The sequence below is a fragment of the Ictalurus furcatus genome, chromosome 7 (genome assembly GCF_023375685.1).
Source record: "Ictalurus furcatus strain D&B chromosome 7, Billie_1.0, whole genome shotgun sequence".
Classification (NCBI taxonomy): Eukaryota; Metazoa; Chordata; class Actinopteri; order Siluriformes; family Ictaluridae; genus Ictalurus; species Ictalurus furcatus.
Genome location: NC_071261.1, coordinates 16,829,119 through 16,853,521, shown reverse-complemented (window position 1 = coordinate 16,853,521; position 24,403 = coordinate 16,829,119). Strand labels below are relative to the sequence as shown.

Genomic DNA, 24,403 nt, shown 5'->3' with positions numbered 1-24,403 from the left:
TGTTCAGCAGGGATTGTAGTTAGTTAATGCTATGCTACAACTAAGCCTAACCCTATAGGCTGTCTTAGGTTTTTAAAATACAATCTGCAGTTTTTATCATGAGGACAAGCCAACTGTCCCCACCCCAAAAGATATTGCTATCTTTGTGAGGACATTTGGTTGCAAAAGCTTGGCACCCTACTCTCACTCTCTCTCTCGCGCACACACACAATTATGAATAATCTATTTCTTAATCCTGAATCCTGGGCCTAAGCATAAAACCTAATGTTTATAGAGATCTTGACATTTTAACAGCCAAAATAGCACAAGGTATCGTTTCATTTTAAAAAATATTAACATTATCTCTTGTGACAAACTATCTGGTTTACTAAAAGGCAGAATAATATCTAACAAAAGTATTGGTAGCAGTCAGTTACTTTGACACAATACAACTCAAACATTTATTAACAAAATATTACTACAACCTATTGTGCATGGGAATCTGTTACATGAGCATGAATGCACTGTCAATTTCTAGTCCATCCCCAAATAAGTGTTAAATTAATAAAAGACACAAACCTTAATTTAGGACAAAGCATGTTTATTGGAGAACAACAACGCTGTACAAACTCATATCCATTTCACAGGACACTACAGACTAGATAAGTCACTGTCTGGACAGGACAGACCTACGCACCAGACATACTACCTGTGCATCATGTAGCAGATCCTTGATTTTTTTTTAGGATCATATGGTAATCGTTGTATGAATATTCACCCACTAGACTTTTTGATGCAGAAATGATCCTTATGTGTTTCTTTAATACAGCACCACCAAGATACTATTGACAGAAGAGTATCAGTTTTGCAATGTGTGTACATAACCAGATAAGGTTGAACAAGTAGGAACAGCGAGGAGTTCAAATATTAACTGCAATAAATGAAGTCTGTCCATAAATATGTTGGTTGGTGCTTCAATCATTAGCAAATAGTATACACTGTGACGCATTACAATGAACCCCAGATGGGGAAATCTTTAAAGTTGGAATGTTATATTGTGGATTGAAGATGGGGTAGATTATGTAATCATAACATGAAGTTACTGACTTGAATCCTTATGTAGTTGGTTTGATGTATGCTGATCCGGGATCAGTTTTACTGACACCTATGGCCGTTTATTAAGGATGCAGTATTACAGTGTTGGATCTCAGATAAGCTATGACTACAGTGAGTAAAATGAGTCACATTTCATATTTCACATCAACACTGGGATTAATCTATTATCAGTTTGCTTACAATGTTACAAATGTGTAAACAGTAGAACAGAAACCATGTCCTCACTTCACTGTCCCATATGCTTTCAGGAATACATTCAATACATTTCAATCAAAGCGGTTCACACATACTGCCTTTTCATTCTTACATTCTTGCAACAAGTGAGCCTTAAAATGATTGTTCTCAAGCTTACATTTGAATACTACAAACCCCCAACTACCAAAATATTAATTTCTCATGGGAAAAATATTACTCATTTACATGTTATACTCAAATTTTTGTTGCTAGGAACAGTGGTTATAGGATTACTAACAATTCCTCTTTATACATATGCATCACTGCGTGGCTCGATGTTATATTTTCAAGCAACCCTGGATTATAATTATACAAGGTTAAAAAACATGGGACAATGTTTGTCTTTGCATGAGCTTTTCAAATAATTACATGATAAAAGGATATGAAAAGATAAGTTTAAATAAATTAAGGCAGACTGACTGCACTCTGTTAATTTATTAGTAGTAAAACCTACCTTCCCTAAATAAAAAGGCACTAGAACTACTGAGATTTGCTGATCATCTGTCTTTAGAGGACTAATTATGGTTGCCTACTGATTTCACTCAGACCGAGTGCTGTAAGCAAAGTGAAGATTAAGACTTCAGACTCTACTGAAAATGAAAATGCATTTGTATTGAGCAATAGAATAAAATGTTAATAAAAAAAAAACAAAAAATATTGATTTGAGATATACTGTACATTCATACTATAGTTCAAATGGACTGTTCTAGCATTTGTACATTTAAAGGGATTATGAATTTTTTTTTTCAAAATATCATGACTTTATTCAAGACAATGTCTGAATAAATGAAGGATAATTCTTTGTTTTCAGTAGTTATACTCCCAAGGCATTAATTATTTTCCTCTACAACAGAAGTATCTTTACATTTACACATAAGGTCCAAAGGTGCATAAAAGCTAACTTCCAGTAAAAGTACTTTACTGTCTATTACAGAACCTGATCTCTGATTACAATTCTACCTTGTTCATGACAAAATCTGATTGTCTGCTGCCACAGTCTTTCTAACGAGTGATGAGCCAATTTATACAACTGCACACACACAGTTATGTACGCACACGCACATACACACACTTTAATCCTTCCACTGCACCACTCAAGACCCACATCGGCTTGGCATTTAAGACTGACTCCATAGTAATAGGTAAAGATCCCTTTGTAAAAGGCAGTCTAGTTTGAATATCCCGTAATAGAAAAAAATATATACAAACAATGGAAATAGGAAAAAAAAGAAAAAAAAAAATCATCAAACTTGAAAGTGCACATTATCCAAGACCATTGCCATTGGTCTCGAGAGAACATATCTTCACTTCCACTTGACTCCTTCCACAGGTAGGTTTGGATGGATACTTTTGGGACGCAAGGCAGTGATATGGGGTCGAGCACTTTTCCATCCTCTTTACTCCCACCGGTCCAAGGAAATAAACGTGCTAGTAATCAGGCGAAGATTTACACCAATAAATATCCATATGCAACATACTGGTGTTGCCAAACACTGTAATAAGCCAGCTTTGATCCTGGCCCTGATATCTGGAGGATGATAAAGTACCACTGTTTGGGTAAAGGTGCAAGCAAGAGGACTGTGAGCCGGTCAGTAAGTTCCTCAATACGACGACTGAGTGCACTTCTACACGTCCCAAAAGTCTGAGCTCTTGCCACCTGGTGGGAAATGAGATTTCCCTTTATAGCCAGGTCAGATGAACGGAGCTCCAAAGCACTTGAGGCACCACTGGACGCTGTTGGAGGGTGGCCGGTCAATAGGAGAGAGCACTTTCAGCTGCTCTGGGCTCAGCTTTTCAAAGGCTAGTTGATACTCTCGGTCATAGGCCTCTATAGACACAAAATATAAAGATGGTGAGATCAGCAAAAAAATTATTCTTTGAGAAGAGACAGAGGCAAACGTTCCAAAACTAATCAAATTATCAACCTCCATTGAAAATATTTCATATCAGTATTTACTCACCAACATCAATGTTCTCCCTTCCCAAGGCTACAAGCGAAAGGAACAAAATCTGTCTGTATATACTCCTAAGGATAAGGAGAAAATCAAGAGTTGTTAGTTGTTTCATTTTTAACAGCCTGTCAGCATTAAGGGCTATATTCATGGCAGGAGTAATGTGTAAATAAATAATAAAAAAAACAAATACACATATGCAATGGCCATATAAAATTTTGCATATGCCCCCATATACATGCTTGACCGGATGAGGTGACTAAATTGAACTCTGACCTCTGCCGTTTGACCTCCGGGTGTCGCTTGATCTCTCTAAGGAGCAGGTTAATGGGGGCATAGACATCGTTGGTCTGGATGTTCCTAACAATGCTGTTGAGGAGGTTCCGTATCTCCTGGTGGTCAGTGGGAGCCAAAAAGCCCTTCTTCTTCACTGCAGGGGAGATGAAAGGGAAAGATAATTCAAAATCTTTCAACTATTCACATCTACTCCAATCTAAAGTGATATTCTAGCTTGGTGTTGTACATATATTAGATTAAAGCTCTGCTGCTCAACAATAGCTATATTGTCCTGTAGTACTCACAGAAGGTCCTCCAGAGCTGGTAGAGAGGTTCAGTGGGCTCCTGGTGGAGGTTCACGTTGTCCCACAACAACTGCACATATACTTGCTTACTATCTTGAGGCAGGGATGTCTGAGGCAGCTGTATCAGCAGGAGACACACAGAAAGAAGCACATAAGGTCTCACATCACCATCATCAGATTTACTAGAGAGCAACACTGAAGGAGTTCTGAGGATTAGATTATTAATATATTTCCAAGTACTAATAATTACATCCATTGAATGAGTGGCAAGCACAATATTATGAAACATGTCCAGATGTCTTGATTTATTAATACAAACAACCCAAAAAGATATCGTCTTCACCACCTAGTGGCAGAGGTACAAATAATCAGTTAAATAAATGACAAAGAGAGGGGGAGGGGGAGAGAGAGAGAGAGAGAATAAGAAGAAAGTTAATCACCTGTACTCCATTGTTGCAGTGTTCGGAGGTCAGTATGAGTCCAGGCAGAATACTGGGCAGGTCCAGCCGGCGAAAATACCACACCAGGTTCCAGAAGATGATAGGGTGCTGGCTGAGGAACTTTTGAGTGTAGATAACCTAAAGAAAACATGATAAACAGAGTAATCCTGAGTAAATAGAATCCTGAGTAAATTAAGCCCAATAAAGTCTTGTTAAAATATTTGTTGGGGAACATGTACCTGATCTCCCTCATTTTCTAGTAAGGACTCCAGTTCTTTCCTTAACACCAGAGGGCTCAGGTACGGCACCGAGACTGGCTTTGGGTTGGGACGCTTCTGACCCAATGTATCCTATGATCAGAGAAGAAAACTCAAATGACCTCAAATGTTTTCAGAGTTTATTTTTGTCCCTTCAGCATTTAAATACTTTAGTTGTTATTGATGACACCAACAACAGAACTGCCAGCAGCACTTACCACCACTTCCTGCAGGCTATTGGGCAGGCTAGTGGTGGACACTCCATGACTGGGCCGCTGGATGGAGTCCAGGTTCTGAAGAGGCCCACCCACACTGTTACTGCGAGTCAGAGATGTGCTGCGCTTCTCTGCCTGCCTCTCCAACAGGCCCAGAGGGTCTGAAATCACTGGCTCTGGCACCAGACTGTGGAAATACAAAGAGTTTAAAAAAAAAAAAAAAAAAAAAAAAAACACACAACACTATACATAAAGAAAACTGAGGAGGTTATGGTACACACATGGACACACTTTGTGCAGTAGTAGCATTACAGCAGTGTTACTCGCATCACAGTCTCTTTAGAGTAAATGATAATTAACTGCTACAGGTCTGATGTAATCAGTTTGTTACGTGGCAAAAACAGTTATATGAACAATAGCTCGTCTAAAATGACAGCTTGTTACATAGAAGTGGTGGTGTGGGCTAAAACAGTAACAAAATTGGCATGTCTCACTTTCAGGCAGGAAGCACTACACTACATGACATGATCACTGGGGCGGTATCATGCACGCACGCACGCACGCACACAGTTAACATAGTATTGGGGAGGGGGTGGGAATCTCCTCAACCACCACCACGGTGCAGCATCCATCTGGATGATGCGACGGCAGCCATAGTATGCCAAATCACCCCCCAGCTATTAGTGGAGAGGAGCGTGATGTAGCCAATTCAGGGATGGAGATTATTAGGGGGTCATGATAGATAAGGGCCAATGGGGGAATTTCACCAGGACACCAGAGTTATATCCCTAGACTTTACAATACGTGTCCTGGTATTTTTAATGACCATAGAGTGTCAGAACCTCGGTTTAACATCTCATCTGAAAGACAGAGCTGTTTTTACAGTATAGTGTCCCCGTCACTATACTGGGGCATTAGGCCCCACACAGACAACAGGGTGAGCGCCCCCTGCTGGCCTCACTAATACCACTTCCAGCAGTAACCCTAATTTTCCCCAGGTACTGGCCAGGCCCAACGCTGCTTAGCTTCAGTGGGAAACCAGGCGAAAACTGCAGGGAGATATGGCTCTGCAAATGTGTACTGGAATGCTAAATGTTTGTGAAGTTTTGTTTAATATATACTTAAAACTGAATACTTTAAGGATGCAATTTGCATTCTGTGTGTGTGAAGAAACTTTAATATCATATCATTACCCAATTTTAAACATATGACATGAATATGGAAATAACATACGCTTTCTGTGTGCCAGTCTGGAAGGTCAGTGTCCCTTCAGTCTCCTTTTTGCTGTCAGGAGATTCTGAGAAGTTGATGAGATCAGCGGGGTCACTGGGACTGCCCACCTTTATCTCTGAGCTGGAGGCTGTAGGCTGTGTGCTGCCACTGTGGATACTGTCTCCTGAGGTGCTTGTCACATAGAACCTGTGTTCACACCGTAAAAGAACAATGTGAATGTTAAAACTGTGTATAGCGTTTTACTTCTGAAGTCACGCTGAAAATAAGCGAAATGATGCAACATGAGAAAAGCACTTAAAGTGAAATTAAAACCAACAAGGTCAGTTTGAGTCTCATGATATTCTGAAAAATTCATTAGAATCAATAATTTAAAAGGACAAGAAAAAAAAGGAGAAAATTTGTGTCTGCCAAGTGTCATCGGATTTTTCACTCAGCTCACCCAGACGGAGGGCGCAGGTCGTGGAACTCCACATGCAGCAGAGGCAGGAAGGAGCTGTGGCAGAAAGGACATGTCGTGTTCAAGTTGGAGTCGTCCGCTGTCCAACCTGCCATGATCTCCTCATCGTACACCAGCACCTCACAGGAGCGACACTGAGAGCAGCTCGACATTAGCACCTACGGAGGAAAGCACACATCACTGCTGTATTACAAAACGCTCCCCTGGAACAATGTAACAAATGGAAAATGGCATAAGAAGGACAAAATAAAACACTTTTCAGGGTACAAGGTATTTCAGATGCTCATGTACTTTATAGTGTAACCACAATCCAATCGAACAATTGGAGCCAAATCACTAGTAACCTTTTTAAAAGATTAAAAATTACATGCTGAAGGAAAAAAAAAAAGAAAAAAAAGAAAAAAAAGGACAGACTACAGGAGTTTAGGAATGCAGTATGATCAGCAGAGGGTGCTACTCTCACCTCTAAAGCACAGTTCTGATAGATGCTGGAAGTGCTGGCATGATGAGAGGAGCCCTGCTCAGATCTCTCGGAGTCTCCCTTCATGGACCTGCCAGGAGTCATGGCTGTAGAACATACAGAGGAGCGGTCACAAAAGTGAAAGAATTATGTATCTGCACAGCTTATAAAAAAAAAAAAAAAAAAAAAAAAATTTTCTTTGCTGTAGTAACTCTTGTACTTCTATGTAACGGTGTTTTAGAATGATGGTATTCATAGATCACGGCCTATTCGTATTAGCGTGAACATATGTTTATGTTCACATACTTCTGTAAGTCACTCTGGATAAGTATGTCTGCTAAATGCAATATTTCTGTGATAATGGATGAAGAGATATGTATTTATGATTTATTTCAACTGGCACAATCAGGATTTAGCGGAACCGCTAGAAACCCGGGTTTCTAGTTCATTTTCCAACCTGACTATACAGAAGTAAAATCGGTTACACCTTTACAGTACACAGTGACACAGGGAAGCAACAGAAAAAATCAAGCTGAACAACAATTTGATTTTTGTGCTGGTAGAAAAGTGACTTTATACAAGTCATTAAATCAAGATACTTTTGTGTATTTTGACAGTTTCATTTGACCAGTCAATGCTTTGCACTATTTACAGCCCCACACATACGTCCTTGCTCGGCTCATGTAGTACCCTGGCTAGAACAGGAACTAGATTCAGCAGCGATGCTTAAGTCAGTGGAAAAGCATAGTCATGTTTAATTTCCTGAGCTGAGCAGCATGATTCATGTTGGTAGATACGAGAATGGTGACCAAATGGGGAAAAAAAAAAATAAAAAAAAAATAAAGAGTGAAAAAAAAAACTTCTGGTACTTTGTGCAGTGGAAAATGTTTTTTTGGTAGCATACAGTCAACTGATACCACTTTTGTGTGTGTACGTGTTTCACGCACATGCAGTGTGCTGTGCCCGGCCGGTATCACTGCTCCCGCTGCTGCTGCCCAGGCTGGTGGTGCTGTGTGTGAGGCCATTGGCGGCCAGGCTGGGCATCAGTCCTCTGGGCATAGTGCTGTCTGTCCCGTTTCCACACATCAGCTGCTCCTCCAGTCGAGCAGGGAAGCTGTCCCCAGGTTGGCTCTCCTCCTCCTGCAAGCAGCAAAGCTTTAGTATTATAAGATGATTCATGCTTAGAAATGCATGAGAATTTCATAACTATAAATAAATAAGTTCATTATGATTATTTTATTCCCCATAAAGAGCTCCTTTCAGTCACTCAGTGTAAAATCAATATTATGTCATTGAAACAACCTCTCCACAGACCAACACTGGAAACCACTGATAATATTATACGGCTCTATCAGTATATAAATTGGTCTTTATTATTTCTCCCCGAGTCAAATAACCTCCTGCTCACCTCGTCGTCTGAATAGTAGGCAGAGGCCACAGCCCCCCAAACTTTACTGGCTACGTTAGCCGCTTGCTTCATGCCTGACTTCAGCATGTCCACTTTAGGTCCTGAAAGCAAGGCATCCATCTTGATACCCGAGATGGAGTTGATGACCGAGCCTAATGAGCCGCTCTGTGAAGACCTCACTAGTGCAGACAGAGACGATGACCTTTGACCATCACCACTAGGGGTCTTCAGGGACTTAATTGCAAAAGTCTTAGAGCGTGTGACAGCAGGGCTGCGTTTAGAGGTTTCCAGTGAATCAGGGGTCTTCACTGGGCCTGCAGGGAGGCTAGACCTTCGTCCAAAAGACTGCTTACAGGCAGGAGTCTCCACGTGATCACCTTTAGGCTCGGCCTCCTGGTGCAGTTCCATGCTGGAGGCCTTGGCTCCTAATGGGCTCTTCAGGTTCATGTACATCTCGATCTCGTCAGCAAGGTTTCGTGAGACCACTGCTGGGACGAGGCGTGCAGATTCTTGACTCTGAATGGACGCTGCTTCTTCGCTTTCAGAGGCCAGCAAGGAAAGAGGATCCGCGCCTATTTCTACCACATCTCTCTCCGCTGCCTTAGAGGAGGCTGATGAGCTGCTCACGCTTCTCTCCAGTTCTTCGGAGCTCCCCTTAGGCATTACTTCCTCGGCTGTCTTTTCCGTTTTGCCCTTGTCTTCATCCGTTTTCTCTTCGAAACTGATTAACTCCATCTTCTCATTAACCTCCTCCTCAAGGCCAGAGTTTTCAATAGGTGCCACACCTAGGTCACTAAAGACAGAGGCTGAGGCTGTAGAAGGAGGAGGAGTCTTGCCACCGGAAAAAGCAGCAGCGAGGATTTTTGCGTCTGCGCCCATGTGGTCCACACTCAACTCCAGACTGTTCTTCTTCAGCAACATGCCCGCTCGACTCTCCGCACTGAAACTGCAGCTGCGCTCTGCGAAAGCTTTGGCCCTCTGCTGTTGGCTGCTTTGTGTCGAATCTGGGTTTGTAGTGCCTTCATCCTCTGGTAGGACAATGTCCTCAGTCTTACTGTGAGCAGTGAAGAGTTTCCCACCTAAAACAGTTACAATGAGACATGGCAGTTATTGTTTAGAAATATGCTTTATCTTACGTTCTTTGTGAGATCACCACAATTACACTTCTGCACAGTTAAGATAAAATATGGGTTCACGGAAAAGATACATTTGTTTAGGGATGTAATTAATTCTAAGCCGAATTAATTAGGCGTACCTGAATCTTGTCTCCCTATGGTTTTGTCAAAGCTTACGCTGAGCTGTTTGACGATGCTGGCAGGAGGGTGGGTAGATTCAGCAGGACTGGGGGGCTCTGACACAGCCAATGCACTATCCACAGAGCCAGCAATGTTCTCAACTACACAAAACCACAGAACAAAGTCACATTAAACACCACATAAAACAAACTCGTTTTCCAGAAACGCTCACACATACTAAGCAAAGCTAGAAGCCGAAACCAAACCACGAATAACAATGATTTCAAATGGTGAATAATCAATTAGAGAGATTTTCTACTGATCAGCAGTAAGTGCATTACCATTCTGTTGACTCTTCTCTGTTTTGCTCTTGTTGGATTGCTCATCAGAGAGTGGAAAGGCTATAGTTTTAAAAGCATCTATAGAGTCCTGATGGAGCTCATCCTTCGAGCCATAACCTTGGTCAGACTGCCCACCTAAAATATACAAGAACAAGAGAAAAATAAACAAAGTCTTATAGATGTGTCTTTCACAGCAGTCCTGCTAGAAAACCGAAAAGCCACATAGGTTTGTAGTTAGTCCATATAACGTAATTAGCTAAACTTGGCTAAATAACAGCAGCTTAAAAATTAATGTTGAAGCATGAGCCACAGCAAAATATCAACAATTCTTCCAATACTACTGTCATTTTCTGAAACACACGAACATATTACTATAATTCAAATTTGAATCTTCGTACATCAACTGAAACCCCATAATGAAGTGATACAAAACAAGAGGAATCCTACAGAAGAGCAGTGACTATGTCTTTAATAACAATAACTATATTAAAGACTATGTCTTTAATAACAATGTTGGTAAATATTTTTAAACTCTTTCAAGAGCATATAGTTTTCCACTAGCAACTTCGTGTTAGTGGAACCACAAAACTGACCCATGTGAGCCAAATGTGTTCAAGTATGTTACAAATGAGTTGCTTGTAAGCTGCTGGAACAGTCGTTATCAGATAGTAAACAGAACTAAAGCATGAGGTGTGCATACTAGTTGTTCGTATGAGTGCGAGAGTGTGTATGCTATATGTGCGTTATGGGCATTACCTGTACTCAACTGACATCCTTTTTTGTCTCCTACAATCAGTCCGCGTGAGAACAGGGTGTGTTCTTCTCCGTTAGCTTCACTGGAGCTGTCGGCACTGCAGTGGCTGAGTCTGTCCCCATCACCATCTGCTATTGCGTCCAGAGACACCACTGCAGACCGAGAACAGTACTCAATAACACACAACATAATCACTGAACAGAGCTAATTAAAGGACACACATTGTATGTCCGGATCTAGAGGTTTGGCTAGTATTGTACTAGCAGTTTTGACTAATAAAACCATGTCCAGCTGAATTAACCTGACTGTTCTCAGTACTCAGGAAAGTGATGGTCAGCACGGTCATATATTATATATATATATATATATATATATATATATATATATATATATATATATATATATATATATAAACCACACCCTACAAAACCGATACAAGTTATGTGATCTCCCTCTTACCTGCTGTAATAGGAGGAGCTCTTTTTGACTGAACTTCTCCCCGCACAGCCTGTTTAAACTGGGCCACCCCTCGCACCACGTTCCTTAGTTTAGTCCACATGAAGCGGCCGCTGCGGTTTCGACTAGGCCAAGGGCTCTCCAAAACAGCCTGCACACACACATACACACACAGCCTCAGGGGTCAGCGTAACCATAACAATTTTTTTCCCCCCCATAGTGACACATCCTGGATTGAAAATTTTCCTCTTGGCAGTTAAAAAAAAAAAGTTTTGTTTTTAGTGTTGAGAGTGTTTATTGCTGTGTGATTCATGCTAAACAAAAATGACCAAAAAAAAAAAAAGTATGGCCTCAGTTTTCTGGTGGCTTACAGAAGCTGATACAACGTTCGATTGTGAAAAAGCCTTCAAATTCTAAACAGACCAGTTTAAGTAAATGTTGAAACCATGTTTACTATGTTTTGTAATTCAGAATTTGTTTCTGCGTTTGTACTGAAATACAGCACAGTGACAGCAGACGATGAATTGTGCGCTTTCAAGACTATTGAAACAGAAGAATTCATGTCATCAAGAGATTCTGATGATGTTGTCAGTTTAGGAACAACTGTTAACATGATGCTGTTTATTTAACATGAGGCTATTGTGTTGCAAATGTGCAACGAAATGGTGATTTTTTGTTCATCAAAATCTGACGGATTCTAGACAGAATTCTAAAAGTAATTTTTGTCTTCTCCTACATGTACTCTCCAACCACTTTAATTAGGAACAGCTGTATTTTGGTTTTGCATTAGCCAAATACACACAGTGTGTATGGTTAATGTTTACTCTGAAAGTTTTGTTTGGTCAGTATGTGACCAAGTTGTGCATGTGACACGCCTATAAATAGCAGTGTGTGAGAGAGTGTTTCCTGCGGTGCTAGAGTAGGGCTGGGCGACATGACAAAAATATCTATATCACGATAGGATACGACGTGCATCACAATATATAAATTAGCCAACAATCTGTCTGCAAACAGTAGTCAAATACACACACACAAAAAAGGTTAAACTGAGTTTGACGATATTTTTAAAAATGCCTGCAAAGACAAAGAAGATTAAGTAAAAAAAATAAACACGTGTCGAATAAACTGAATCCATTCAGTACCAGTTGATGTATAATTATTAAAAGCGTAAAAAAATAAAATGCATCACTATACCAACGATAAATCAGAAAAATGTATCGCGTCATCATTTATCACGATATCGATATTATATCGATATATCGCCCGGCCCTATTCTAGCGAGTTGAATGCACTTCACTACCTTGTTGTAGTATCCATAAGTGATAGCATTGGCCTCAACGCCAGCCTTCTTCATCTCCATTAGGACAAGCACGGCCATGACAGGCATTCCCCACAGCCCGCACAGCTGCATTACCACACGATAACACACCTGCCACAGACACACAATTAACCCTCCTTTAAAATTCAACACATTTTATACATCTGTAAAAACATAGAAACATACATATATACACATATATAAAGCAGAACAGTGTATCCAAACCATACAACGGGACATATTTTTCTTGAAATTATACTCAACAGCTTATTTCACACAAAACCTGATGCCCACAAAAGACAAACTAACCTCATCCAGCACCTCCACCTCAGAGCTCCTCATCTTGAGCAGAACATCGAGTGCTTGCTGCATGGCACGGGGTTTGGATTGAGCCAAACGCATGCCTGCTGGCAGGCAGATAAACCACAGGCTATAGCAGTGGCTGAATAGACACTTAGCCCACAGCTGAGGGTTTGAATAGAAGCGCTTTGCCATCTTGTAGGCCAACTTGACTTCCTATGATATGAAAGACACAGACAGAACAACATTAAATGTAATACTATGCCATAATAGGTTATAATATTCTAATAGAAGTGTAGCAAATATGAACGCTTTTCAAACCATAAGCTTAACCACATGACATTTAAATTTCAGTCTTGCCGTCCTTATAATTTGTCTCCGAAAGCCACCTGACAAGTGAGTTAAAAGATGCTTCGCTTGTATTTCCTAATTTGTAAGTTGCTTTGGATAAAAGCATCTGCTGAATGAATAAATGTAATGTAAATGAAAAAGATGATTCTAAATACCTACATCCTAAACTTCTAAAGTTAGATGGGAAAACGGAGATCTTTTAACAGTTCACACTGGTTTATTAAGGTAAGCTCTACGTAATGTTAAGTCCCTGTTCAATAGCGCACATGTTCTGCGTTTATGAATGTCTTCAGTAAAAGGAGTGCAGTCTCTCAAATGTGTTCAACAATGGCCTAAAAATAGCATTTGACTTGCTTCAGAGATCCTCTCCACACTGGACACTTGTTCCTGATATAGCATCCGTTCTCCTTCAATACACCAATATCCTGCCGCTCCACCAAGACTTTTAAAGAACACACACAAGTTAAATAAATAAATAAATAAATAAACAAACCTTACCCAAATCCAGAAATGACGGTGGCCACCTGTGTTTATATTGTCTTTCTCCATATTAATCTACAGAGGCTAAAAATGTGGACCTTCATCAGAAGGGAAGATGAAGTGAGAAAAGAAACACATGTCTGACAGCACACCCAAGTTCTCTCCTTTCCATTCAGCTCTAAGGTTGATGTATGAGCAGGAGTATCAAAAGGTGTTAAAACACACGAGTAAGAAACTGGAATTTGGGGGGGGGGGGGAAACAAAACAAACCCTACAAAGCACAGATGTGATTTCTATAAACGTAGTTCTGTATTTCTTGCCATGACACTTTTTTCAGACCACCATTTTAAAAGGTAACAGCTCTCACCTCAAATGCATACTTCTACCAACAGTCTAGAGGTTTAAAGGCCTCTTTCAGGTCATATGAACTCTATTACTGCATCTTTGTTTTACTGATTTCACCTTTTTTTATTTTTTATGATGATGATTATTTTATTTTTTTTTTACACTTTGTTAGCTTATGTCTTTAGTCAGATTGTGCACGATTAACAGGTGTGTCATGGTAGAATTATAGGTGGACAAAAAAATTAAAATAAGAACCTATCATGTTTCACCTCCCACTCACCCACTGAGTTCCTCGAGATGTTCATGACAGCAAGTACAAACGTTTTTCGTCCTACTCCTACATCTCTACATCCTGTATGAATAGAATTTCATCTGCCTTTGCCTCCTTAAATGCCAGTGGTGGTGTGGGGGTCACGCTCCTCTGTTCATATTTGTTTTGGTACTCCCACTTTTCACAAGCTAATCAAAACCCAGCTGAAAAAACAAAAACAAACAAAAAACAAACAAACAAACAAAAAAAACCTCTTCCCTCCCAAGTTACTTGAAAAAAATGACCCGTTGAGAAAAATGTTCCAATACGTGTTTTATGTTGTCTTAAACAGCAGACACAACTGGTTGCTGTAATATTTAGCTGTCCCGATCGCTACATTCACACTGAAGGTAAACGTTTATAATCTGAAATGTATTCTGATATGTGGCAGAGCAACCTCAGACTCAAGAATCAGACTGAAATTCATGCAGCTTGTATACAAGTCCAAAATGATATTCGTCATCATTTTGCACCGCATGTATGCACATGATTGGTCTGTATCTGTTGTTCTGAGAACAACAGCACGGTGATCTTTTTATAGCGACAACAAAGCAGCCATCAGACATACAAATCAAATTGAACTTCCTCAGTTTCATAATTATTTCTCTCAATTTGCAGCCAAGCTCGACTGTACAATCATGTCAAAAACAACTTTAGATCAACAGATGTAGTGTTGTTACACTTCGTTAGTTTACATTTGAAAGTCATCCATACTGATTACAGTAAACTAAACTCTATTACTATAGGTTAAACATAACCGACCACTAATCCCTCAAAAAGAGCATGCTGACAGTTTGTAAATGTAACTATGAGTCAAGACATTGCATCGTTGTGTACTAAAAACATTTACTCTAGTCATGGGTCCAACGTGTGATTACTAGGTAAGCAGCCGCTGTTGCAAAATGATTCTAGTTCATTAGTAGCCAGAAAGTCACTGATTCTAACAACATGTTGATCTAGAATGACACGGCAAGTTCCCAGTACCTTACATGCTGTAATGGAATATTGTGCAGCATAGTTTGGTGTGTATATTGTGGTTATACCTGCTTAGTTCTTTTAGCAAGGAGTGCGGGGCTGCTGGACACACTGGAACCTGCGGCTCTGGTGCTGAGTGCTGGCTTCAGCTCTAATGGACAATCAAATAACTCCAGCCGCAAGCGAGGGAAGCTCTTGTAGCTGTTGGACAAATGTTCAATAAACAGAATGTAAAAATCAAAAGTTAAAAAAAAAAAAAAGTGAAGAACATTATGTACATTCACTGAGCACTTTATGAGGAACATCTGTAAAACTATTCATTTATGCAATTGCCTAATCATTATGTGGCAGCAGTGCAATGCAGAACATCATGCAGATACGGGCCAACAGCTTCGGGTAATGTTCACATCAACCATCAGAATGGGGAAAAATGTGATCTCAGTGATTTTGACTGTGGCATGATTGTTGGTGCTAGACAGGCTGGTTTGAATTTTTCTATAACGGCTGATTTCCTGGGATTTTCACACACACACACACACACACACACACACACACAGACACACACACACACGTCTCTAGACAAAAACAACTTGTTGAGAGAGGTCAACAATTTGAGCTGAAAGGCTACTCAGATAACCACTCTGTGCAATTGTGGTGAGCAGAAAAGCACCTCAGAATGCACAACATGTTAAGCATCTTGAGGCAGATGGGATACAACAGCAGAAGATCATGTTGGATTGTCAGCCAAGAACAGAAAGCTGAGGCTGGACATTTGAAAACTGGGGGGGGAAACAAACAAACAAACAAACAAAAAAAAAAACATGTAGCCTGGTCTGATGAATCTCGATTTCTGCTGAGGCACCCAGATGGTAGGGTCAGAACTTGCCAACCTACCATTCATGCCAACAGCATGAATCCATGCACCCAACCTGCCTTTTTCAACAGTCCAGGCTGGTGGTGTATTGGTGTGGGGAATGATTGGTATTAACTGGCCCAAAGTATGCCAAGAAAATAATCACTTGAATGCCACAGTCTATTTGAGTATTGTTGCTGACCATGTGCATCCTTTCATGGCCACAATTTACCAATCTTCTAATGGCTATTTCCAGCATGATAATCCACCATGTCACAAAGCAAAAATCGCCTCAAACTGGTTTCATGAACATGACGATGAGTTCAGTGTTCTTCACTTTCCTTCCCAGTCACTGAATCTGTATCCAGTAGAACAGCTTTGGGACGGCGTGGTGTGGTGGAACGGGAGATTCACAGCATCAAAGTGCACTTGAAAAATCTGCAGGAATTGCATGATGCGATCATGTCAACATGGACTGAAATCTCAAAGGAATGTTTCCAACATCTTGTGGAATCCATGCTACAAAGAACAGAGTGTTCTGAGAGCAAAGAGAGGCCCTATCCAGAATTATTATAGTGCTTCTAATAAAGTGTTCAGTGAGTGTATGTAAACGGACAAATGGAAAAATGACATCAACACAATACCCGTTACTTGTACTTACACCCACTAGACATAAACAGGGGACAGTGTTTACTGTTATTGTTGTATTTGACCTGCCATAAATAAGGTGTGAAAAGTAAAAATAAATTTTTGGTAAAACCATCACTACACTACAAGTGAAAATTGCGGTTTGTGATAATTGCATTTTACTGATTAACCCGTTGCTAGCTCCACCCATATGTCCCAGCTCAGATTGCATGGTACTTGGGTCACAAGCGTAACTAAACTTGGCACGAGTACTTAGGGACGGTATGTCTCCCCTGGCAGTGGAAAAAAAAATGTGGGATAGCAGTTAACCAAGCATGTCTGAGGGAAAAGTGCTAAGAGACATGGTGAGCAAAAACACAGTCAATGCAGAGCAGACAGTTGAGTAATGGATGTCAGCATCTGCAATCATGGCCAAGCTGACTCAAGGCTGGCATGGAATTGAGTATAGGGCCTTTGGTATTGACAAGTATAAAAACAGATGTCGCTAGCCTTGTGCTAATGGATCCAAGAGCCTTCATATGCTATTCAGGTAGAGTACAAAGTGCAGCATAAGATCAGTGGATAAATAAACCACTACACTGCAAATTAACAGAAAACTAGCAAATGTCAGGACAATTATTGGTATAGTATGAATATAGCACATGCATTTCAACAGAAAGACAGATTTCAAATGGAAGGCTTTTCTTTCTTTTTTATATGTTGGCAGGTTCCGACTTAAATTACAAGTAAATTTATAAGTAAGTGAGAGTGTGTTAGACACACATGTATTTTGGAGGAGGATCTGGGCCATCATTGGCAGGGGGCTCTGGGGGCAAGATAAAGACAGTGTGCTCGCTCTTCTGAGACTCATCCAGCTCTACCAGCCTGGTGTCTTCTGATAGCTCTCCTTCAACCTGCAAGAAAGAGTAACCAGTCAAATTGAAGCTGCTCCGGGATAATCATCCCATTTCCTCTAAGATCCAAGGCTGCACAAATGATACTGTTAATCATTACCATGCAAAAATTAAAATAATCATCATCTCTTTCACAATCACTGTTGCTTTCCTGAGAAAAAGTTAAGGATAACACGAATATCAAGGGGCAAATAAGTCATCTACAAATCATTAAATTATTTTATTTTGTGCTGTGAAAATCCTAACAATATTTACATACTGACTGGTGATTTAATGAGCACTAATTCCCCTAAAACACAGGGACTTTCCATGTCTTTTACAGCTTGATGGGTTTAGATTAACAATGTGCCAACATTTCCAACAGCAGATGGCATAGTTAATTATTTACCCCATTAAACCGATGGTACTGCATATGAACAGCAAAGGCCATCTGGCCTCAATCTTCCTTAAAAGCTGATCTGAAGCCTGTTACATGACCAAGAGGCTCTAACAGGCTTGACACCAAAGCCGTGCTCGATTCAGCAGCAAGGGGTACTTCCCCCTTCCAACACCATCTGCACTTATCTAACTTCATGCCTCCAGGTTTGGTCTAACATTTTTTTCCCTGTCCTCATAATAATGATGACAGCGTAGTGAAGTGTGTTGCACAGAAATATTTCAGGGAAAATGAGGCTTACCTTTGTGCCCTTGTCTGTTCCTTTATCAGACGGGAAAAGCTATAAGAGAAGTGAGGGAGGAAAAAACTCAAATAATAGGAATCTCTGTTACCCATGATAAGAGTACAAATGAAGGTGCTTTACATATCCTACTACTAAAAGAACCATGTTTACTTTGCTGTGACATTAATCATATAAAAGCATTAAAAAAAAAAAATAATAAAAAAAATCAGAGGGGCAATATGCAGATGAAAATCTCTGTCTGTTGCCAGAGGCAACAACAGTTTGAAGTGCCAAGGCAGAATGTGTGTGTGTGAGAGAGAGAGGGGTACCTTTTCAATGCAGTAGTCAAAAAAGGCTAAGCCAGTGTCTTTGTCGCTGACAAAGGTGCATTCCTCTATGAAGCGAATAAATAACTGAGTCTTGGTGAGCTGGGAGTAGAATTTCTGGTGAGCACGATCTCGACTCTTTAAAAACCCTGAAGCAGAATAGCAAAACAGTCAACAACGCATTGTGCCTTTAGCTGTAGCACAAGATATCAATACTGAGTCACTGTAGAACTACGCCTGTAGAGCAATATGGATATAGTATTGTGCACAATCATGACAACTAAAAGGTTAACATGACACATGAGCATCTTAATCATGGTAACAGAACATCAGTAGCATGGATTTCATAATTACAGGTTATCAAACGAATCCTGCAGGTTGTGCTTTTAATAAGTCCGAATTGTTCAGACATTGTATTTTAACCAGTCAATGCTTTGAAATATTAACTACATTTATAATGCAACAGAAATATTTAGAGAGGTTTGATGATTTGTAACTCAGACAGTATTGCTAAAACTAGGCCTAGTGCAATTGGTCCCATGTGTGCAAACGTGGCATTTTTGTTTTTGTCCCAGTAAAACCCACAACTTGGAGATGAGACAGACAACCATATCTAAATCTCATCACAGGAGAGACTTAAATTATAGGTACATGTGCATATAGTTCAGATATCAAAATTAAACATTTTTATAAACAAAAAACTAAAATGCTGTAATCTTTTAAAAAAAAAAAAATTAAAAAGGTTTTTGAATGTTTAATATGCTTTAACAAAACACCAGACTTTTTTATTACTCAGTATACACATTATTAATGTTAAAATACATGTTATTATAAATATATAAATAAACAAATATAATATATATATATATATATATATATATATATATATATATATATATATATATATATATATATATATCATTCAGGTTTAATTCAACCTTCCAGTACTTTACAGTAAACAAAGTGTCCTACAAAAATAATAATAAAGACTGGCTTTATATATAATTGCATGACTATTGATTAATCATCATTTTATTCAATATCTTACTTTTACTAACTACACAATACGGCAAACGCACATGGACACCTGACCATCACACCTATAAGAGGGCCTTCTCTAAACTGCTGTCACAAAGCTGAAAGCACAAAATTGTATAGAATGTCTTTGCATGCTGTAGCATTAAGATTTCCCTTCACTGGAACTAAGAGCCCCAAACCAGTTCCAGCATGACAATGTCCCTGTGCACAAGCGAGGTCCATAAAGACATGGTTTGCCAAGTAGAACTCAAGGGTCCTGAGCTCAACCCCACTGAACACCTTTAGAATAAACTGGAACACCGAATGCACCCCAAGCCTCCTCTTCCGACACCAATCACTGATTTCACGAACGCTCTTGTGGCCGAATGAGCAAATCCCCACAGCCACGCTCCAAAATATAGTGTAAAGCCTTCCCAGAAGAGTGGCAGTTATTATAACAGTAAGAAGTACACATGGTTGTCATGGTTAGGTGTCCACATACTTTTGACTATATAGTGTACATATACACATTCACCTTTATGCAAGAAAAAAAAACTATTGTACTGTATTCCACATTATCATCCAGAAGCCTAGTAACTAAAAGATTCCTTCCAAAAATGTTTTTTTCTTCCTGTTTTTTGAAGTAAGAGCCTTCAAACCTTAGAAATACCTTCAAACCAAAGTTACACAATCAATAACATACAACATTAACCAAATTTCATGTAGTCAATTCGCATGAACTTTGTTACCCTGCAGATCGTAGAGGGAGTCAGCAGCAGTGGCCTTCTCAGAGGGCGCCTCGGTGATGGGTTTGAGGTAGTATCGATAGCCCTTTAATATTGAGGCCATGAAACGCAGGAAGGCTTCTTGAATCTCCATCTCGAGAGCGGTCATCTTTTTATGCCATGTGAAGTCAGCCTCCATCGGGGTCATATCTGCCGCCGAGCCTTCTGGAGTTGTCCGCCTCACTGGATATTCAAACACCACAGCGTTACTTAGAAAGCCTTCAGCAAAACAGATACTGTATAACTAAAGGTTTTACAAACCGATAAAAGTAAAAATGATGACATGGCTTGTTTAAGAGAAATTTAACAACAAAAACAATGTTTAAACATAACTGGAGAGAGAAACCATGTCAAATTCTATGGCACTAGTCAAAAGTGGTAATGCCACTTCGAAAGTAAACCATAACCACTTCTAACGATGTTATTTATAGCTACAGTCTAATCATTAGTGGTTAAAAGCATTACAAAGTAATTGTTATCATTGTTCTGTTAAGTTAGCTGCTTATCTGGACCTTTGTAAGAAAGGAATTTTATGTACTTGTATCTGCTATACACAGACCTAATGTCTGATCCTGTCATAACCCAGATACCATATTTAGTGAGATAAGTGGTAAGATTAAGGTCCTTCTAGGTGAACAGTTACAGAACCTTCTTACCAATATTAAGCTGGTGGTGCAGGTTAAACAGCGAGTTAATCAGGCTCTTGCAAGGCTTCTTTGGGAGATTCTTCCAGCTGGAGTTCCTCTTCTCATCAGACCTATTGCAAGATTAAAATGTTAGTAGACTGATGACACAGAAATGCAAACACTGTTACCAGTTGTTACCAGGATTTTTTAAGTTTACACAGAGCTCACAGGTAGATAGTGTTGGTGTCCAGGTCCACACAAACCACATCTGGTGGGGGATCATAGAGGTCAAAGTATCTGGAGTCCACTCCAACAATGAAAGGACAGGGCGCATTCAGAACCCCAGCCAGAGACAGAGGACACAGAGGGATGTAGGGACACTGCCACTGGAAAGGAAAGATCATCTGGAAGGGGACAGAGATGGATGGAAATGTCAAACATCATCTTTTTCTACATTATGGAGATTTACAGTATACACCCTCTCTCAATCTCATACATAGGTCACTGGTATACTGTGCCTTTAATGCACCTGAAAAAAACCATTTGATATTAACTGTAACACATGGCTTTACTCAATGGTGAACTGATTGCATCAAATAATTGCTGCATTTTTTTCAGCTGCGATTCCCTCATTCTATCACATCTCAAAGGTGCTCAATCAGATTCAGATCTGATGTCAGTGGAGGTTTTTGAAGCGCACTGAAAGACTTTGTATTTTGTAATATTCCCCACATCGTTACACCACCAGGAGCCTGAACTGTTGACAGAAAGCAAGCTGGCTCTATGGATTCATGCTGTTGACCCCAAATTCTGACCCTGCCATCTGAATGTCTAAGCAGAAATCAAGATTCATCAGACCAGGTGATGTTTTCCCAGTCTTCAACTGTCCAGTTTTGGTGAGCTTGTGCCCACTGCAGCCTCAGATTCCCGTTCTTGGTTCTTGAATCTGTTCCCAACGAGGTCTTCTGCTGTTGTAGCCCATCCTCCTCAAAGTTCAACATGTTGTGCGTTTTGAGATACTTTTCTGATCATCGTGGTTGTAAAGAGTGGTTATATGAGTCACTGCCTTCCTGTCAGTTTGAAACAGTCTGGCACTTCTCTGACCTCTCTCATCAGCAAGGAGTTTCCACCTGCAGAACTGCTCACTGGAGCACTCTAGAGAGTGCTGTGCATGAAAATTCCAGAAGCTCAGCAGTTTCTATAATACTCAAGCCAGCCTATCTGACACCAACAACCATACCGCAGACAAAGTCACTGAGATCACATTTGGCCCCCATTCTGATATCTGATGTGAACATTAACTGAAGCTCTTGACCTGTATCTGCATGATTTTTTTTCTGTTGCTTGGCACTGCTGCCACATGATTGGCTGATTAGATATGATCAGCTGTATGAATGTGCAGGTGTTCCTAATAAAGTGGCTGGTGAGAGTATACACACCCACATAATCTCTTAACGTCCCTAAGTGGTACTTCATTTTTTATTTGGAACCCCATAATATTATTTTAAAACAAAACACTGTAGTTCAATCACTTCTTCACTAAATTATCAGGTAGTGATTAATATTTAATGTTATTTAGTATTTCAGGGTTAATATTTAATGTTATTTAGTATTTCAGGGTTAATATTTAATGTTATTTAGTATTTCAGGGTTAATATTTAATGTTATTTAGTATTTCAGGGTTAATATTTAATGTTATTTAGTATTTCAGGGTTAATATTTAATGTTATTTAGTATTTCAGGGTTAATATTTAATGTTATTTAGTATTTCAGGGTTAATATTTAATGTTATTTAGTATTTCAGGGTTAATATTTAATGTTATTTAGTATTTCAGGGTTAATATTTAATGTTATTTAGTATTTCAGGGTTAATATTTAATGTTATTTAGTATTTCAGGGTTAATATTTAATGTTATTTAGTATTTCAGGGTTAATATTTAATGTTATTTAGTATTTCAGGGTTAATATTTAATGTTATTTAGTATTTCAGGGTTAATATTTAATGTTATTTAGTATTTCAGGGTTAATATTTAATGTTATTTAGTATTTCAGGGTTAATATTTAATGTTATTTAGTATTTCAGGGTTAATATTTAATGTTATTTAGTATTTCAGGGTTAATATTTAATGTTATTTAGTATTTCAGGGTTAATATTTAATGTTATTTAGTATTTCAGGGTTAATATTTAATGTTATTTAGTATTTCAGGGTTAATATTTAATGTTATTTAGTATTTCAGGGTTAATATTTAATGTTATTTAGTATTTCAGGGTTAATATTTAATGTTATTTAGTATTTCAGGGTTAATATTTAATGTTATTTAGTATTTCAGGGTTTTCATTGGATGGATGGATGGATGGATGGATGGATGGATGGATGGATGGATGGATGGATGGATGGATGGATGGATGGATGGATGGATGGATGGATGGATGGATGGATGGATGGATGGATGGATGGATGGATGGATGGATGGATGGATGGATGGATGGATGGCTGGATGTTAGCTGCTCGCATCAGAGGCCAGAGGATTTAAGCATTTTACATATAAAGGTCCAAAAGGCACTTTATACAACGTGTAACCCACATAAACACAACTCACCGCCACCACAGCCTCAGCTACACCAGTCAACACAGCCGGTCTGAGGGAGTGCAGCAGTATCTTGCTCTCCAGCAGGACAAAATGCAGCAACGTGGCACAGTTTTCTGGGCCCAGGTTAGGTAGCAGAGTGCTATAGTCTGCACCACTGTGGGAGAGGAGTGAAAGGAATTCAATGAAGATAGAGATTTAGGGGAGAGAACCAGCTACAATAGATAGACATTTGATGCCACAGCAATCACCTCTTTACGCGGACAAACCACAACCTTGTCTAATGCTACATATACAATGACAAACAGCTTTGACGTGGCAACTTGTCCTCCGTTTCATTACGGAGACAGAGCACACATTGAATACATATTACAGAAAGGAGAGTGGAGCAGCTGCACCCAGCGGAGACTTTGAGTCAGCAATTCCTTCCCTAAACTTTGGCTCACCCTACCACAAAGAAAAGGCATCCGAAATGCTGTATTTCAAAGTATTGCTTATGATTTTCAAAACTAGCCTGACCAGTTCTCAACACTTCAAGGCTTATTGAATAACATGTGATTGTGTGTGTGTGTGTGCATGCATGTGTGTTGCAAAGCTCATAAAAATTCTCTTATGCTGACAGAAGTATGAATGTGTTTTGCATTAAGCTTGGGTTTAAATGGATGGAAAGTTTAAATGTGGGAATGAGCAGAAATGGTCACATTTGGCTATGCAAGAATTTTGGAAAAAGGGTTCCTGTTTTCTAGAAATACAAACAGCAGCACCATCACAACCACAATTTCTTCACAGTTGCAAACTAATAAGAATACA

The 24,403-nt window shown here is 39.5% G+C and overlaps 1 protein-coding gene across 2 annotated transcripts in view; it reads right to left on the bottom strand.

Annotated features, from left to right (window-relative positions):
* Positions 1 to 563: 563 nt before the first annotated feature.
* Positions 564 to 24,403, bottom strand: part of dennd4c (DENN/MADD domain containing 4C) — a 53,193-nt gene continuing 29,353 nt past the window's right edge. For both annotated transcript variants that reach the window (XM_053628968.1, XM_053628967.1), the window contains exons 9-34: positions 23,606 to 23,750; positions 21,233 to 21,408; positions 21,035 to 21,135; positions 20,343 to 20,561; positions 18,580 to 18,725; positions 18,269 to 18,307; positions 17,461 to 17,591; positions 15,266 to 15,398; positions 12,746 to 12,952; positions 12,419 to 12,547; positions 11,122 to 11,269; positions 10,665 to 10,814; positions 9,909 to 10,043; positions 9,588 to 9,728; positions 8,333 to 9,411; positions 7,872 to 8,064; positions 6,928 to 7,031; positions 6,447 to 6,622; positions 6,008 to 6,193; positions 4,778 to 4,961; positions 4,542 to 4,652; positions 4,303 to 4,440; positions 3,863 to 3,980; positions 3,558 to 3,711; positions 3,291 to 3,355; positions 564 to 3,157 (exon numbers count right to left, since the gene is read on the bottom strand). In XM_053628968.1, the coding sequence (XP_053484943.1) occupies positions 3,021 to 3,157; positions 3,291 to 3,355; positions 3,558 to 3,711; positions 3,863 to 3,980; positions 4,303 to 4,440; positions 4,542 to 4,652; positions 4,778 to 4,961; positions 6,008 to 6,193; positions 6,447 to 6,622; positions 6,928 to 7,031; positions 7,872 to 8,064; positions 8,333 to 9,411; positions 9,588 to 9,728; positions 9,909 to 10,043; positions 10,665 to 10,814; positions 11,122 to 11,269; positions 12,419 to 12,547; positions 12,746 to 12,952; positions 15,266 to 15,398; positions 17,461 to 17,591; positions 18,269 to 18,307; positions 18,580 to 18,725; positions 20,343 to 20,561; positions 21,035 to 21,135; positions 21,233 to 21,408; positions 23,606 to 23,750 (4,645 nt within the window). In that variant the 3' untranslated portion in view covers positions 564 to 3,020. The remainder of the gene's footprint in view (positions 3,158 to 3,290; positions 3,356 to 3,557; positions 3,712 to 3,862; positions 3,981 to 4,302; positions 4,441 to 4,541; positions 4,653 to 4,777; positions 4,962 to 6,007; positions 6,194 to 6,446; positions 6,623 to 6,927; positions 7,032 to 7,871; positions 8,065 to 8,332; positions 9,412 to 9,587; positions 9,729 to 9,908; positions 10,044 to 10,664; positions 10,815 to 11,121; positions 11,270 to 12,418; positions 12,548 to 12,745; positions 12,953 to 15,265; positions 15,399 to 17,460; positions 17,592 to 18,268; positions 18,308 to 18,579; positions 18,726 to 20,342; positions 20,562 to 21,034; positions 21,136 to 21,232; positions 21,409 to 23,605; positions 23,751 to 24,403) is intronic.